At 40.9% G+C, this 16,830-nt stretch overlaps 1 protein-coding gene across 1 annotated transcript in view; it reads left to right on the top strand.

Moving 5' to 3' along the window:
- Positions 1-16,830, top strand: part of LOC149283509 (cAMP-dependent protein kinase type I-beta regulatory subunit-like) — a 61,643-nt gene that overhangs the window by 40,242 nt on the left and 4,571 nt on the right. Inside the window, exons 6-8 of the mRNA XM_089497493.1 lie at positions 1,729-1,887; positions 6,054-6,114; positions 10,059-10,180. Of these exons, the coding sequence (XP_089353619.1) occupies positions 1,729-1,887; positions 6,054-6,114; positions 10,059-10,180 (342 nt within the window). The remainder of the gene's footprint in view (positions 1-1,728; positions 1,888-6,053; positions 6,115-10,058; positions 10,181-16,830) is intronic.

Genomic DNA, 16,830 nt, shown 5'->3' with positions numbered 1-16,830 from the left:
AGGAAATGGAAGGCTGACTTGTCGTAAGGTTTTATTATCTCTTTAAGAAGAGATAATGACAGTAAGGATTCCATTGCTTACAATCTATCAGCAGCTCTTAGAAGGGTATTTTAGGAAACATGGGGAGCTTATGTCTTAATCATCACTAGTGATGTTTAACGAGCGACCCTCAGAGTTTCTTTAAAACAACACACAGGATAGTAGTAAACTATAAAAAAAAATGATTAACACCTTAATTACCAAAAATTACCCCGAATTCTCATACCTTAATACACACTACAGTTTTTAGTGAAATCATTATACACATCTGTATAAAAAAAAAGTTGTTTATCACCATAGCAACCAATGCAGCGTCCCACCTGTACCAAAGCACCATTACTTTGGCTGCAGGACATAACATTTATTGTTCATCATTTTGGTCATTAGGGTGGTGAAGTTATAAGAGAGTCAAATTAAAAGACTTATCCTGAGACCATTTTTGCCTGTAAGATCATAGAGCGATTCCTCCAAATCCCACCCTATGCATGTAGCTGGTATCCCAGAAACGCAGCTCTTGCCCATTGCAAAGGTTGCGTTCGACCGGCTACGCATGCTTATGTCAGTACTGCGCTGGTGTGGGCTACCCACCACTAGCCAAGTCCATTAAGAATTCTATAGGGTCTAATGAGACAAACATATGCAATTGGTACTCCCATGGTTTTCAATAGGAGCGCTTTCCTGCAAAGTGATTGGCTGCGTCGAGCAGGCAAAAGGTATTACAGAGAGCACAGGGGCCACTGGACCTGCAAAATGTTTTAATAAGTATTCTTATCATTATGTGCAAGGCAAAAATACACCTTAAAGTATCTTCTGAGTACTTTAATATTAATTCACTGCTGTTTGGGGCAGTAGAAGGTCCCTTTGTCAAAATTTCAAAGCTATATGTCTTGGTCCTTAAAAGACGCCATTTTCGAGTTAAAATGTGTGTAAATTATAAAACTATGATATTGAAGCAGATTACAGAAAAAAGATTTTGTCTACCTACGGTATTGTCCAACAATAATCATGTACCTTACGTAATGTGCGTAGCAAGTAGTTTGCCTTTAACTCAGAGCCCTTGGGTATTACCTACAAACAAACACACTGACACCTTGTGCTTTGAGTGATTTTCCCATGAGATGCTCACAAAACTACTGGCTGGGAGGCAAACTATTTGGGAGCTAATCGGTTTAGGAAAATGGCCTGGCATGAACAAAGAACAAGATTCATGAAAGGCCACCTAGGTGTCCTCCCTCCCCACCTCCATTCACAGGTTTGCAGTTCCCCTTCGACCCTCATTATGGTTATCAACGCGTCTTCTTCCTTTCAGCTTTGACAGTTGAAACAAAAGATCAGAGTTGTGACAGTTCTGCTTGTCGATTCTGTGAGTGTTAGACTCCAGAGGTAAAGAAAAAAAAATGAACTGAACCCGATAAACTACAGAAGCTGAACATATCCAGGAGTAAATGCATCCATTGTGTTAAAGCAACAGGTCATTGTAACTTTATCCTCAAAGTTGGTTGTCAAACTTCTGTGACCAAGTGAGGAAACTACTATGGTCTATTGTTTGGACTTCTATTCTTCCTCCTTCGACTCATTAGAAAAAAAAAAAAAAGGTTATTAATAGGTTTTCAGATAACAGGGGACATAAACTAAGAGCAAACAATTTCCTGCTAATAAACTCCTTTTTTCTGTCTTTTCTTTGTCCAGGTCTATGTAAACGGAGAATGGGTGACCAACATTGGGGAAGGAGGGAGCTTTGGAGAACTTGCATTAATCTATGGAACTCCTAGAGCTGCGACTGTCAAGGCCAAAACTGATCTGAAACTGTGGGGCATAGACAGGGACAGCTACAGAAGGATCCTTATGGTGAGTTGTTAATTATTTATTTGTAACAGAAAAGAGAAACATATCTCTATTACTCAATAATTAATTAGAAATGAATTGCTGAAGCTGTCCATGGCTGCACGGTGTGAGGCTCCCAGGAACCTGCACATGTGGGCTTCAGAAAATGGGGCAACAAGTCCATGTTCCTGAAGACTCTTATAGTTTGATGGTGGCTTTCTATCTCGCATGAGTTTCTCAGCCCACCGGGAACTCTATGTCAGAATACAAACATTCTCCAAAGGAAGGACATCATTTTTGAACCTTAGGTTTGTTATTTTTGCCTTATTAGACAGAGAGGTGCAAAATTTGACATGAGATACAGCAAATTCAGAGTAAACAAGGGAATATTTAAGCTGTCAGAGGCATCTGCCACTTTTGTTATCCTTGTCTTGAACCAGAACAGAGGGCCCTATTCATCAACCTACTGCGCAGGATCACCTGTAACCAGAAACCAAGTCCTCCTTATTGCTGTGCCTGGACTTATTCCGCACTCAGTAACAAAACTGTACAAACAGAAGAGAATGTATGTACCAGGACTCACCGGGCACTGATTAGCAATGTTTTGATACCATTAATTCACTCTTCCGTTGGAAAATTTCTGGATCCCCCTTTCTGTGCCTCCCAAAATCCGTGTTGTGGTTACACAGGTGCGGCGAGGTTGGCGTGAAATAAAAATAACTGCGTGTTTTCTCACTAAAGCAATCGGGTGGTCACTCTAATGCTTAATTCATTAGTTACTTAACATTTCTGAAGCAGAAACTGGATATGAACGGTTGCTGTGAGTTAACATCTGTAGAAATTATTCAACGCGCTTAAGGGACAGAACTCCTGCCAGCCTTATCTCTTAGCACACATTTTCAGACACATCTCACATCAAGCTCTGAGTGAATTCTAACATCTAGAATGCTGTGCCGTGCATTCTATTATTAATGCCCTGACCTTTAAAGGTAATGCTGTGTAACACTGGGTATCATCGGCGGTAATATAACAGACGCATCTAATGGCCCCATAACTGATGATGGTCCTTTCGATAAAAACTCCATACTTCATGGTGTTGGAAGGACTGTCCTGATTCAGGACTTGAGTCCCACGGTACGTGTGTGAGTGTTTTTAATGGGTATAGGGGGGGGTTGGCGTCCCTTGGTCTGGAGGGGCAAATCCAACCAAGGGGGTGAGTAATGACGCAGCCAAAATAACATTTGGGAGACAATAATCTGTGCACATCATGGAGTGTCTAATACCGATTCACAGAAGGAAGCTACAAAGAGTGTAAATGCAGTTAATAGTGACAACTTTGGTGACCATAGTGGGCCAGGATCTTCAAGCCTCAGCAGCATTTCTCTCCTGCCCCCTTGCCAGCCTTTCCCTGAGTGGGTAGTAGAATATTCACCCCAGTATTGATCTAATACAATACTTTTTAGATGTGCTTCATATATCTCTGCCATAGTACCGAGCATAAATAGAAGAATTCGTGTAGATGTCTTTGCAGGCTAAAATTCAGGGCAACATACAATCTTCTTCATCAGGTGCTTGGGAAACAAATCTTGCATTTGGGCACAAATGTCTCTTGGTGATCATCTTTGTCGTATTCGGTGTAATTAAATAATTCTGTGCTGCCGGGCCCTCCCCTCTTAGTATCGCGCTTTTTCAATGACATCTTGGCAGGGAAAGTTGGATACGCAGAAGGCATTTGAGTTTGGCAGCAAAGTCCTCATTCCGTTTTAGTACCGCAGAGCTTTGAAGATAATCTAACCTTGCGGTTTCTGCCTTACAGATGCCTTCACACTGTGCCATAAGAGTCCTCCTCGGGCTCTGGATTGCAGGCGTAGCCATATTTAGTAGATATCTCTGAGAATCCCGTGAGAGTTACTGTATTTAACACTTTGATGTACTTGTTTGAGGCACGCTGCAGTGTATCAATGTACTCAGATATTTAAAATGGCAATATATGTAACCTGTACTTTTTTGGTATTGGTTCTAATCGCAGGCACATATTGGTCCCTTGGCTCCTGACAATATACGTTATTATTACCCTTTTTGAAGTAGGTGCCACAGAATTAACAATGTGGATATGTGTGTGCAATTCCAGCAGCCTGGTTACATCTAAAGCCATCCAATCCTATCCACATGATTTATGATTTTTATTCCCCATTAAGTTATTTCTCCCCTTTTTTAGGATATTTATATTCTTTCTTAAAGCTTACTTAAAGGGGACCAGTGGGCCGTCTAACATCTGGACATGGAGTTAGTTGAAATGCCAGTTTTGCCACAGATATCAGCTTCCATACAATAAAAATATCTGTAAAACAATTGATTAACAACAAAAGACACAAGCTAGTTTTAATAAACAAACTCAGTTACCCTACAGGCTGGGAAAGGGACATTTCCCCATTAAGATGTATTCGTTTTGTTGTAGTGCTTGGCTTTGGGGTGCCACCTTAGAATTTCTACATCTCAAGTGAGCACAACGCTCGTGCTTTTGTAATCTTATCCTACGTGACAGAAGTCAATAAGGTGCAGACATCTTAATGGACTCCCCTTGACAGCCTGGTGACGCGTGACCTTTAAAACTGGGACTGGGACCAAGCAGTGGGGTAAAATGGAGAAGCATTTGAGGAAGCCGGGGGAATAGGGCAGCCGGGATAAATTCAGACAAATTCAGAAGAGAATGGAATAACTAACCTAGGAGACATATGGGTCGCCAAACATTTCCAGTGCTGATTTTCACCAGGGTTGCTCCAGTCCGGTTGTAGGGACACGCTAGCCAAAGAGCAGTTAGGGCACAACTGTCCCTTCTGGCATTCCGTAGCTGGGCTAAAGGCTGAGAATTGCTTCATTAGAACCCAGCCAGGGAACCACTTCATTAGAACTCAGCATGCGGGTTATTTAAGGGACTTGGAAAGTTTTTCTTGATGTAGGAAATCATTCCAAAACTCTACCAATGACACATCGTGTGATGAAAGCTCTGAAGTTTTGAATGCTTATATGACTACATCTTACTATCCGATTATTGGTCCATTAAAAGGTATTGCAAGCATATTTAGAATATAATATCATATACTCATCTTGCCTTCATTTACCCCGCTAAGGAGGACCTTTGTTTGCTTTATCTGCCCCCTGTCCCTTGTTGGGCCAACAATACCTCGGTATCACTCTCCTCCATCATCGTCAGAAGACCTTCTACTTTTGAACACAGCAGAGGCTTTGGCCTGATGAAATCTAAACCCTTTATTATCAGAGAGAGTCTCCATAGTGACTCGATAACTAAATCTATCTTGTTACTTGGTTCCATTTTTTATGGAAGGCTTATTAAATATCATACACCAGTACGAGAAAACCCAGAGGCGTCATTAAATCACAGTGGACTTCATTTACCACAAAGGGTAAATAAAAACATCTCCATGATGTGTAGGGTCGCCCATCCTGAATGTATTTTATCTTCATCCATGAACGAGCTTTACTTGGGAAGCACATGGTTTGGATTTGGGTTTTACGGCTGTGTTTTTATATAGGCCCTTTGCATATTTTCCAGTTTAGGAATATCACCTGCCTGGCCAATTAATTCTCCAAAACGTGCACAGTTGTATATCACGGCGTTTTCTGCCCCGAAGGAGTTTTAAGAGGCTTAGCGCGGGTAGCTAATGTTGGCCCCACCGTCGCAGTTGTTCTAAGCCTCTTAAAAATCTAAAAGCATTCTTGGCCTATTCTTAGCGGGGTCACTCGTCTTGTGAATTTTGACAGGAATGGACAGACTATCCCCACTTATATGTATAATATCTTCGGAGTAATTGAAAAAATATGATTGTGTTGTAGGGATATAAGGAGAATAATATATGAAACCGTTCCAATGTGCCATTAATTCTCAACAAGCTAAAAGTGATACTCACCCCTTTTTTTGCCCACAGAAGGTTAAATAGAAGTTAATATTCTTGTTAGGCCCTTGGGGCTGCGTTAATATTAGATCCTTAGACTTACAGGTGCCATTGGGTGTGACCTTATGTAAAAAAGAACATCTAATAATGTGTGGAATCTTGATAAATATTTTGTAATGTTCTTACTTTTATTAGTTTTATCTTTCTTTTTCTTCCTTTTTCTTTTTTATTTTCTTTTTTGTATTTATTTATTTTTCTTCCTTTTTCTGACTACAGGGCAGCACACTGAGAAAGCGGAAGATGTATGAAGAATTCCTGAGCAAAGTGTCCATTCTGGGTGAGTTGTCGTCTCTGTCGGTGATGTCACACATTGCGAGAACCATTTTTAGTCTGGAACAAGACAGGCTTAGTTACTTTGGACCACACAGCAGCCACATAAACCTTCGTGGGGGTCCTGCATGCTAGTCGTTTTATTTGCTACGTGTAGCCTTGCATCTGTTACTGAGGCTTTTCCTAGTTGCTATCTGATCTCATAGACCAAACCTAAATGATTTTACACGTGTGGATACCACGGACTGGACGTTTAAGTCCCCGCTGCTTTGAGATGGAAGCAGGAATGTATGGTGTATATTCCCATGTTTAAATAACTGTTCTCCATCAACAGAAAGTACTTCGCATCACAGATATTTGGGAGTTAATGTATTTTTTATTATTAAAAAAATAATGAAAATCCACCATTAAGTTGCTGAATCTATTTTTTCATCATGTTTGCCATAAATATACAGTTTCATGGAAACGTTGTGGGACATGTATGAAAAACGTACTGGGGATTATTAAGTAAATACTTACGTTTTTAACTGAAGCTTATGAGCACAGCGTATCAGAAGATCAGATCCGAACTCTAATTCACTACTTTGTGACAAAGTAGGACGTTGTCTATGGAGCTGAGCTGGTTGGGGGCGCTGATACGTGCTTTTCTCTGAAATTAGGCATTTAGCGCATGCAGGAGGGGGCATAGGAAACACATTTTGCCCAGGACATACGTGGGATAGGCATATGGTTCCTGAATCTAAGACAGGTCCATGAATTAATTAAGGTCTCAGTCCTTTCATCAGGAAAAGGGGCAGACTACATGGGTTGAATGGTTCTTATCTACGGTCAAAGTCTATGTTTTGGAACAAACTCTGTTCACGGTAAACGTCTGTGACCAACCAACCTCTTACACATAGCACCCATCACAGGTGCTTCCTCCATAAATATAGGGCCGATACTAGCGGTGATCACTAAATTTTACTAGGAATCATCTTTTCTGTCCTTAGGCCATTTTAGCTAAAACAGGGGATGCTCAACTCCTAAAGGGCCACAAAGATGCCAGGAACTCCTGGTCTCTTTGCCAAAAAACCCGGTAATTTAATGAATTTGTGGTTAAGAGGCCTGTGCTCAAGCTGTGGCATCCACAGATTGTGTCCTACTTTCAGCCCTCAAGGACTGGGGTTGTGCAGCCGTGCCGCAGAATGATAGACACTTTGTTCGGTTTACTTGTAGGCAGACAGACCCGCTTGTCGACAAGTTATTGCCTTTTTCATTTATGTGAATAGGCAGCAAATTTGGACATGCCACCGATTGTCCCGTGTTTAAAAAAGGCCCATCCTAACCACTCAATCACTATTAGCCAGACAAATGTCTGATACGTGGAACAGCCATTATCAAGATGCCCCTAATTGCACAACAAACGGGTTAGCATTAGTGATTACATTAGGATCCATGTTACTAAATACATCACGGCATTGAAATACCGCAGCAGTTTTAACAAAACATCAATACATTCGCTGCTTAGGAAGCAAACATTCTTCTCAAAATGCAGTCATGGTGGCTGAGCGGAATCAATCAGAGAATACGTTCTTGAACTTCACAAAAGGATTTTCTTTTTTCGTGTTTTGACTCATACCCAATAAGTCATTGTTACGTCCGCTTAGTGAGAAATCATTCTATTGCTTAGCCACGCAACCCCTTCTCAACCAAAATAATGACACGAGGACGAGGGCATGAGCCTGGGTCTTTTTCCAAGCTGTTAACGTATTGCACCTGTCTTTACTGAATAAGTATCCCGTTACAATGGATTCAAGTTGTAGGCTGGGGTAGAAATATCTGTTCTGGACTTCAACTCACATGTTGGTCTGGCTCAGCCATTTTCCGGGGTTTTTTTTTTAAGAGACTTTTCCCCTAGCTGCTGTTGTCTGACCCACTGTTATATTTAGCTCAGGATGTTTTGCATTTAACGAAATGGCTCGATAAAACTTGGGGTGATCTTTGACAGTTCCTTGAGACCCTTATAGCACGGCACAGCCCCCGCAGCTGAACCTATGGACCTTTCCAGCTCATTATGCTCTTAAAGAGGCAGAAACGCCCAGTTTTTTAGGAGATCGGTGAAGCAAATCGCAATCCCTAACTTCCAACAAAACAAGCTTCGAAATGCCGTCTAGTTGTTTCCCTGGTGGCTGGAAGCATATTCATGAGCCCCCAATGCATTCTTTCATAGCGGCTCCTTTCTGCATTGAACCCTATCACGACCAGTAGGTGCCATTGGCTCAAAAGATTCCGAGACAGGCAAACGATTCATCATAGTAAAAGAGAATGGGTTTTAGGTGTCTTAATCCTTGGGTTCCTTTACATCACAATCTTTATCCCCCTTTTGATTGCAGAGTGTTGTGTTGTAGAACATCTGCTGAGCACGTACTGACATTTTCAATATTCTTGTGTTTAGACCCTGAGAGGGTGGTAGATAAATGGCACAGGCTCCCATCAGAAGTGTTTGAGGCTAATACGATTTTAATCATGCATTGCTACATGTGTATTCAGACGTCTTGCGCACCTACTCCTTTTACTATGGTTGCGATCTGCAAAGGGTCATGTGAAACTTCAGAACAGGAACTCAGAACAGTGGATTTCTGTAATTATTCTACTGTACAAATTACCAGCAACTGTAAACTAACATAAAACATAATTAAAACATATTTTTCTTGGAATGCATAGTGTTTGTAAACAAAACACAAAACTATGTTAATTTGTTCCAAAACTATCTTTTGTTTTCCCCGTGGGATCCGTTATTCACACACAGACTGTGAGAACTCGGATTTTGCTCTATACGTTGGGAAGTTAAAGAAATGCTTTCCCGAGTATTTTTATTTTATGCTATTTTAGTTCATTTTAGCTTATATAGATAATCAGATTTACGAGAACTATTTATTTAAAAAAAAAAAAAATAGGAGCTAGACATTATGCCAGGGTCTATAGAGCAATCTCTTTGTAGAGATACAGCGCTTAATTGAATGAGATGTCTAAAATCCAGACTTTTAAGGAAAGAACAGATCACACGTTAAACGTATACTCACCAGCGAGCAATACAACTCTCAGGGCACAAATCCAAAAATCAGTTAAAAGCCACGTATGCAAACATATCTCATAATCACAGTACAGCGCGTGCTGATTCCAAGTCTCAACTATGAATCTAATTAACATCAAAGCAGACCTCTCATCCAATGAGAGCAGAGTAATTCATAAAATAAATTCTCTTCATTGAAAAAAAAAGCCACAAATATCTGCAAAGATTTATTTGTAGAACCAAAATGTGTTGAGATCCTTGTCAAATATTAAAGTATAATAATACAGATTAATAATGGATTATAATATGGCAGTGTCCATGATATAGTGCCTTTGCACCCCTCTGCGCACGTGCTGGGTGTTTGTTTTACGTTAATTTGCTTAGACTCGTCTAAACGTTTCTAGAGGTAATTTTTATGTAGAATGCGCATGTAAAATGTATCCCCTTGACAGGGCTCTGTGTACCCCATTCAATTGCGTATGTTGTTTTAAATTGACATCTATGCAGCTTTTTTAATGGTCGTAGTCTAGATTCCACAATTCTTTATTATATATATATATATGTATAAAAACAGATTTATTGCAAGTGACTTTAAATGCGAGTGTTTCACCACACAGCCAGAGGCCACTTTGAACCCATTTTGAACTTGCATGCCCTTGTCTGTAGTTCACTCGCATGGCCTCACAAACAACTTACATATCTGAGACTTGTATTGCTAATGTTAGCATGTAAGGGCAGACAGCTGTAATCAAGTCTGGTCAGTCGAGTTAACCCAATACACAGGCTGCGTTTTATTTATCATTAGATATATCTCAGTTGAATCTTTGTGCTCCCTTAGGCATACTTCATGTCTGAGCTCATACCCAACAAACATTAACCTTACAATATTTGTTGTGCAGAATCACTGGACAAGTGGGAGCGTCTGACCGTGGCAGATGCACTGGAACCTGTTCAGTTTGAGGATGGAGAGAAAATTGTTGTTCAAGGAGAGCCTGGTGATGATTTCTTCATTATAACAGAGGTAAATATTTGGACCAAGAAATGTCCACAAAATTCATAACTAGACATTACCCAACCCCTACATTTAATTTCCCTGTCACACTTTGTATAGTTTAAAGACCTTTATGCATCATTGCGAAACTCCAAGTATATGTATTTGTCTTTTTTTCAGTGTCAGTGCTACATCAACAGTTCAAATGCAAATTTAGTTTGCTTTCCTACTTATCATAAAATATTTTAGCCACAAATTCAATTTTTTTTTACCTAGACAGTAAGCTCTGACGCTAAATATTTCAGCACATCATATGTAATCATATGTAATCAGAAAACAATATACAGCCAACACGGTTCCAAACTGTGCAAAGTCTGGTCTCCAGCTGAGTACTTTTTGGTTATCTAAATAGAACACTATTATTGTAAAACAGCATTGCCCTATTGCAATCAAACCATACGTTTTGTTGGCCAAGTTCTTACCATTTACCTGGAATGGTCAAACAAGAGGTAATGAACCATACCACTAAATATGATATAAGTGAAGATAAGGCTGGGATAAGAGGTCATCTTATCTGTGTGGATAACTAATGAACTGAGGAAGGAAGAGCAAAGGTAATGTCAAAATGGGTAAAAGAGAGGAACCTGCTTAATCTTCTAGTAAAATCCCGATTGCTTGGGAAAAAAAAAACTACAATTTGATTGACGTTTACTAATGAGGATGAATCTACAAACCTTTATAAGGTTCAAGTTTGAGTGGCAGCCTCCCATTAAAGATAAATAAATAATTACTTTGCGTTTTGGATTGATAACCCACATAGAAGATGTGCCTTTATTACATTGTGACGTATTGCACCTGAGTGCACTCTTGGGTGAAATGCATTGGTTTATAGCTAATTCTTATTAAATGCAATAATGTAAATAAAATGATTTTAGAGATTGTAGACCAATGCTGACTGTAGGAGTAGGGTAGGATTTATTAATAAAGGCTGTGTTAACTGGGATATAATTTGCAAGGTCTTTAAAGGTTCTTCTCAGTTCCTGTTCCAGGTATGGGATGTGCTTGGAAGGGAAGGCCTATCCGGGTGAGGTAGGGAAACTTATGTTTTGTGCTGCTATGTATAATTTGATAGTGTTAGGGAAAGTTTGAGATTAAGTGCGGGAGAAGGTGGCAAAAGGTAAAACGGAACGTAAGGAGAAAGTTATTTTTCTTATTAAACCCCCTGCACATGAAACGAGTAGAGCTGCTGAGCAGCTCTGTCTAAACAAGCCCTCTCCCTCCCTGCACATGAAATCAGTATAGCTAAACGAGGCACCTTCCCTCCCTGCACATGAAACAAGTAGAAAATGAGAACCACTCCCTCCTTGCACATGAAACGAGTAGAGCTGCTGAGCAGCTCTGTCTAAATGAGCCCTGCACAGCTGCTGCCCATGCTGATAAGAGCAGATAAAAAGGAAATAAAGGGCTTACCCACCCTGAAGACGGAGGAGGGTGGGGGTGGATGCTTAGTGAGAATGTCAGGAGCCAGAGAGAGGGACCCCCAGGGAGGTGAGAGACTAGACAAGGTGCAGCGAAATGCACCAACGTGAACAACAAGACCCCCTGGAAGTGTAAATGAGACACCCTGGGAGTGTGAGCTGAACGCCCTGCAATCTCTAACGAGACGCCCTCAAAGCGCTTATGAAACGCTCTTAGAAAGAGGGTCCTGAAGAAAAATGCAGACTGAAAACAGCTTTTACATATATATATATATATATATATATATATATCCCCCCAAAGTCTGTTAAACAATGTTCTTCTTTTGCAAAGTATTTCTAGTTTACCTGAAGCTTTGTACAGAATAAAAATATGTGTATTCAGCCACTGAAATCCTTGAGCTTTTGCATTTTTGTGGTAATAAATACAGAGACATTTTTAGGACCTGTGTGTTACAGGCCTCGGGGAGCATTTTTCTGTTAACCTGTTCCAGCTACTGAAATATTTTAATCATAGTCCATTATGAAATTGCATATAAAATGAATGTGCTGTATTTTGGAGAATTGTGGTATATGGTAGGAAATACTGTTTCTCCAACAAACTATGGAGATGGTGGTGATCCTCCCCATTTCCATGGATATACCATCAACATGCTGATGTGGCCCGAATCCAACTTTCAACAGCTGTTGCAAAAATAAAAAAATCAGGCTGGTAACTATTTCTGCATTTTGCCAATTTTCCACGCCGCTTTATCTCTTTACGAGGCGCCTGTGTTAAGGAACGGAACAAAACCCCCAAACAATCGTATGTCCTCTGCTGAATTGGGACCTGAACAGCCATTTACTCCGTAACGTATTTCGACCCAGAAATAAACCTAAGTACCTGATAAAAGTGATCTCATAAGAGTTGAATTTATAATGGGAAACACGTTGGGGCTTGGGCAGAACCATTTTGATATATGAACGTTAAGAACATTCTTTTATTGTGAGTATTCTTAATCTAATCGCTCACAGACTTCTAGGGCCGCTTGAGAAGAGACATGAGGCTCAAAGCTCTAGCAACAAGAGAATCGTGTGTTTGAACGGAGATTAAGAATACTGAGAACAAATCATTTTACAGAGGATCGCGGGAAACGGTTAGGGTGTATTAACATACTGTAGTATTTATTTTTATTTTTCTGGGTTTTTTATGTACAGTACGGCCAGGTATTCCAGTAGGATTTTGCTGGATGCCTGTTGAGTACGAGCTCTCATCTAACAATTCTTCTGGATTTCTTTAAATGGTGCAGAAATGTTATGGAAAGCGTTTTATTTTATTATTTTCTATGTCTTTGTTACTGGGTATACCAGTCTATAAAGCAGATAGAATGGCGAGGATATTATTTAGAGGCAGGCCACATAGCCAGTGAGGTCCAGGAGGGGCCGCAGTGCCCTTGCTGTAAAACCGAGACCTTATCGCCTGACCCCATTGTCCCGCTGCTCGAAGGGCCGATTCCAGGGGAGATCTTTGAACTCCCCAACCAGCCCATAGACTGCATTAGAAGACACTGCGAGCCTTTAAGACACAGAGCGCCCGGATATGATGTAATATCATATCCATGTCTTAAAAGAAGTGGAGGGACGATGCCTCTGGATCCACGGAAGGTAAATACATCTCTGCACATAGCATTACAAGTAGGTCACATTTTCTTAAAATGTTGAGGACAGAGTGGCCATACCTGAATGTCTCAGATTTGTCCATACATTGAACATTCTTGGTTTTGCTCCATACACGTCTCTATGCCCAAAAATCCATTCTTTTTAAGTTTTTGTGGTTCTTGTATGTTTTGGGGGGGAAACCACGTATTAGGCACAGCACCATTTAGCTGAAAGATCTTTTGGGACAAAAATCACAGCTATGCAATGTGACCTTAGGAAAATAAAATTCTAGCCAAATCAAACCCACTTTATCTCATGTATCGGCTCATCTTAGTCTATCAGTTCTAGTTTTGTTGGACCCTTTAAATGTATGTTTTATAAGAAGAGCTGCGTAACTTGCTGGCGCTATATAAATAAAAGATAATAATCAGAATCTTTGCCCAATTCAAACACTGATACATTCAGGACCATAAAATTGCTAAAGTGTTAAATTTGTAGCAAGGGGCTTCTTACATGCATGTTACCAACCCCCATCGCACCTGCGGCACTCACCAGTCATAGAGGGATCAGGCCAATTTGAAACAGATTACAGTGAGAGTAAAATGTTTAGCAGAATACCACAATTTTCAGATTAATTTTTACAAGCAAAAAGCTAAGAAAGAAAAAAAAAAAAAAGATTTTAAAAAATAATCATTCACCTGGTATTTTAGTGTAATTTGATGGAATTTTGGAACTACAACTCAAAAAAATGATGCATTAAGAAAAAAATACAGTGATTTTGATGAATAATGCGATTTTAGTGATTTATATGCACTGGGTGGAGAAGGAAAACCCTTCGTAAAATATAGGATTTGGTGCATATAGCGATTTTTATATTCTATAGTTAGATAAATCTTTCTCGATGCTGATAATTCCATCGTTGTTTAGTACTGCGTGTTTTAAACTAGACAGAGCAGAAGTAAATTACACACGATTCCAAGTCGTGTTTCACAGTACAGTTCGCATAACCAGCTCCTTCTTTCCCAGACCAGACAGATGTGGAAAGTATCCGAGTCCAGGGTCACGGTATTATCCCATATGAGCTTCCTGGCACAGGGAGGAAAAACTTTAAGAACCATGCAATGATTATTGTCATAAAGAATTAGATCCTGGCAAGCCTTAGCCACAACAGATGTACAGTCACCCAACAAATAAATTAAACATTTTATCACTAACATTATTGTTTGGACTTTTTTTTTTTTTTACAACTGAGCACATGCGTTTCAAAACATAAATATTTGGATCAACAATTTTTAGATTTCACCAAAAAAGTATATTAAAAGACAAAAATGCCACTTGGTTGCATCACTACTTTTTTTTTTTTCATAACATCATTTTAGTAATTCTTTCCAATATACCTAATGTTTTAATTTCTCATCTGGTTTCTGCAAATGGCATAAAACATTAAATTTTTTAAAACAATGATTTTTTAAAAATAGAGCATATCAGCCAATCAGGGGTAGCGGGCCAGGTGCACGTTGGGAATTACTGTGTTCCAAGGACACTAAGCATAATTTACGTAGGTGCTAGAACTTTCTCACACACAAAACAGTTCAGGTCACAACTATAGCATTGATGCCCATTATTTTAATGGAAAGGGCCATTTAGAAGTACCGTATTGGCTCGAATATAGGCCGCACTTTTTTCCCCACTTTAAGTCTTTAAAGTGGGGGTGCGGCCTATATTCGGGGTCTAGCGCCCGACGCCCAGGACATGCAGTCCCGGGCGCTGGGCAGGGTTAGGGTACAGATCCCCCGCAGCGGTGCAGGGGACCTGCATCCTACTCCCCGATACGCTCAGACAGCCTCCCCTGCCAGCACTTTCCACGGGGGGGGGGGGTACCGGCACGGGAGGTTGTCTAAGTTTTACCTCTGCCCCCAAGACTTACCAGAGGAGGCTCCCGGGTGTCTTGCGGGGCCGGCGGGGGACATCTACGCAATATGCGTACACAACTTACGGTGCCGGCAGTTGTGTACGCGTATTGCGTAGATGTCCCCCGCCAGCCCCACAAGACACCCGGGAGTTTCCTCTGGTAAGTCGGGGGGGACAGAGTGGCAGCATATCTTGGGGGGGGGGGACAGTGGCAGCATATCTCGAGGGGGGAGGAGGACAGTGGCAGCATATCTCGGGGGGGGGAGAGACAGAGTGGCAGCATATCTCGGGGGGGGAGACAGAGTGGCAGCATGTTTTTTTGGTGCTTTTTTAAAGAAAAAAACTTTTTCTTTAAAAAAGCACCAAACTTTTAGGGTGCGGCCTATATACAGGGGCGGCCTATATCCGAGCCAATACGGTATAAGCTGGGGCCATACAAAAACCCTTGAGGGCTGCATCTGGTCCTCCAGGCCACCAGTTGAGCATCTGGTGGTAGTGGTGGTCTACAAGAACTGTGGTTCCACCATACAGACAGTTTGGAATAAGAAGGGACTGTAGCCTTAATGGTAGAGATTGATAAATTAATAAAAGGCACAATAAAAATATACCGTAAGTCAGCCACAGTTGACTGAGTTTGGTTTGTATGCAAAAGGTTAGTGACCAGGGCATTGTTTTGAGGCCCACACTGCCACTCACAGTCTCTAGTCCTGTAACCAAGTTTCATGAGGATCCAATGGACACTTCCGCAGATGCCACCATGGCAGATGCTCTTGCACTAAGCTAATGGCTTATAAACCACAGCGGCGTGTCTTGTTGACTTATTTCCTCTGATGAAGATGCAACATTCTTCTAAAAAGACACATTTTTATATCACTTCATGCACTGAAATGATTGTGCAAGTAGTGGATAACAGATGACAAAAGGGATATGGCCTTAAGTATACCCGCCTAAATGTTCCCATACGTTACCGATCCTGATTCTTGTTTTCCTTTTCTCGACAAGAGAAAAATAGCATAAACTGGCTGGGAAATGGGTCACTGAACATAAACAGAATGGACTGGCACACTGCGTATCAGCACCGTGTCTGGCTGGCTGCCACGCACACCGGCTGGTGCCACTCTCCCACTGCGTTCCTGCGTGGCTCTCATACATGATAGGATGTATTAAAAAGATATATTATAAAACAGTGAAAATTGATTAATTAGCTCAGTTAAATAAACATTCCACAGGTAACTGCAGAACATTCAGCTCTCTCCCTTCCTCTCCATATTCAGCTGAAAACCTCAAGACTCACCTCTTCAAAGTAGCTTAAAAATGATTTAGCTTGGTATGCTCTGTCTAGCCAACACACGTCTCCTCGCGTCTTCTGTAAGTTTGTGAAATATATCCTCTTTATGTATTGGTTGCGTCTCTGGTTTGTATTTGTACTCTGATTTTGAACACTTCACCTGTAAGAATGACCGAGTTGGCCTTGCATATCATCTACTTTGGGAAGATTTCTCGACAGCCACCAATGTGCCAAGACTATCGCTAGGCCCTTTATACAAGGGAAGATCATAGGGGTTGGCCATTCATTATCATATCTCGCAGCTCTCCCTCTTCTAGGGTGGGAGTGGCTTTGCGAATGGTGGGGCTAATTAGCCATGAAGGTGGGGC

This window comes from Sceloporus occidentalis, unplaced genomic scaffold (genome assembly GCF_023333645.1).
Source record: "Sceloporus occidentalis isolate IW3139 unplaced genomic scaffold, rSceOcc1.0.p SCAF_103, whole genome shotgun sequence".
NCBI lineage: Eukaryota > Metazoa > Chordata > Lepidosauria > Squamata > Phrynosomatidae > Sceloporus > Sceloporus occidentalis.
Note: the sequence above shows the minus strand (reverse complement) of the source record. Positions and strands in the feature narration are given on the sequence as shown.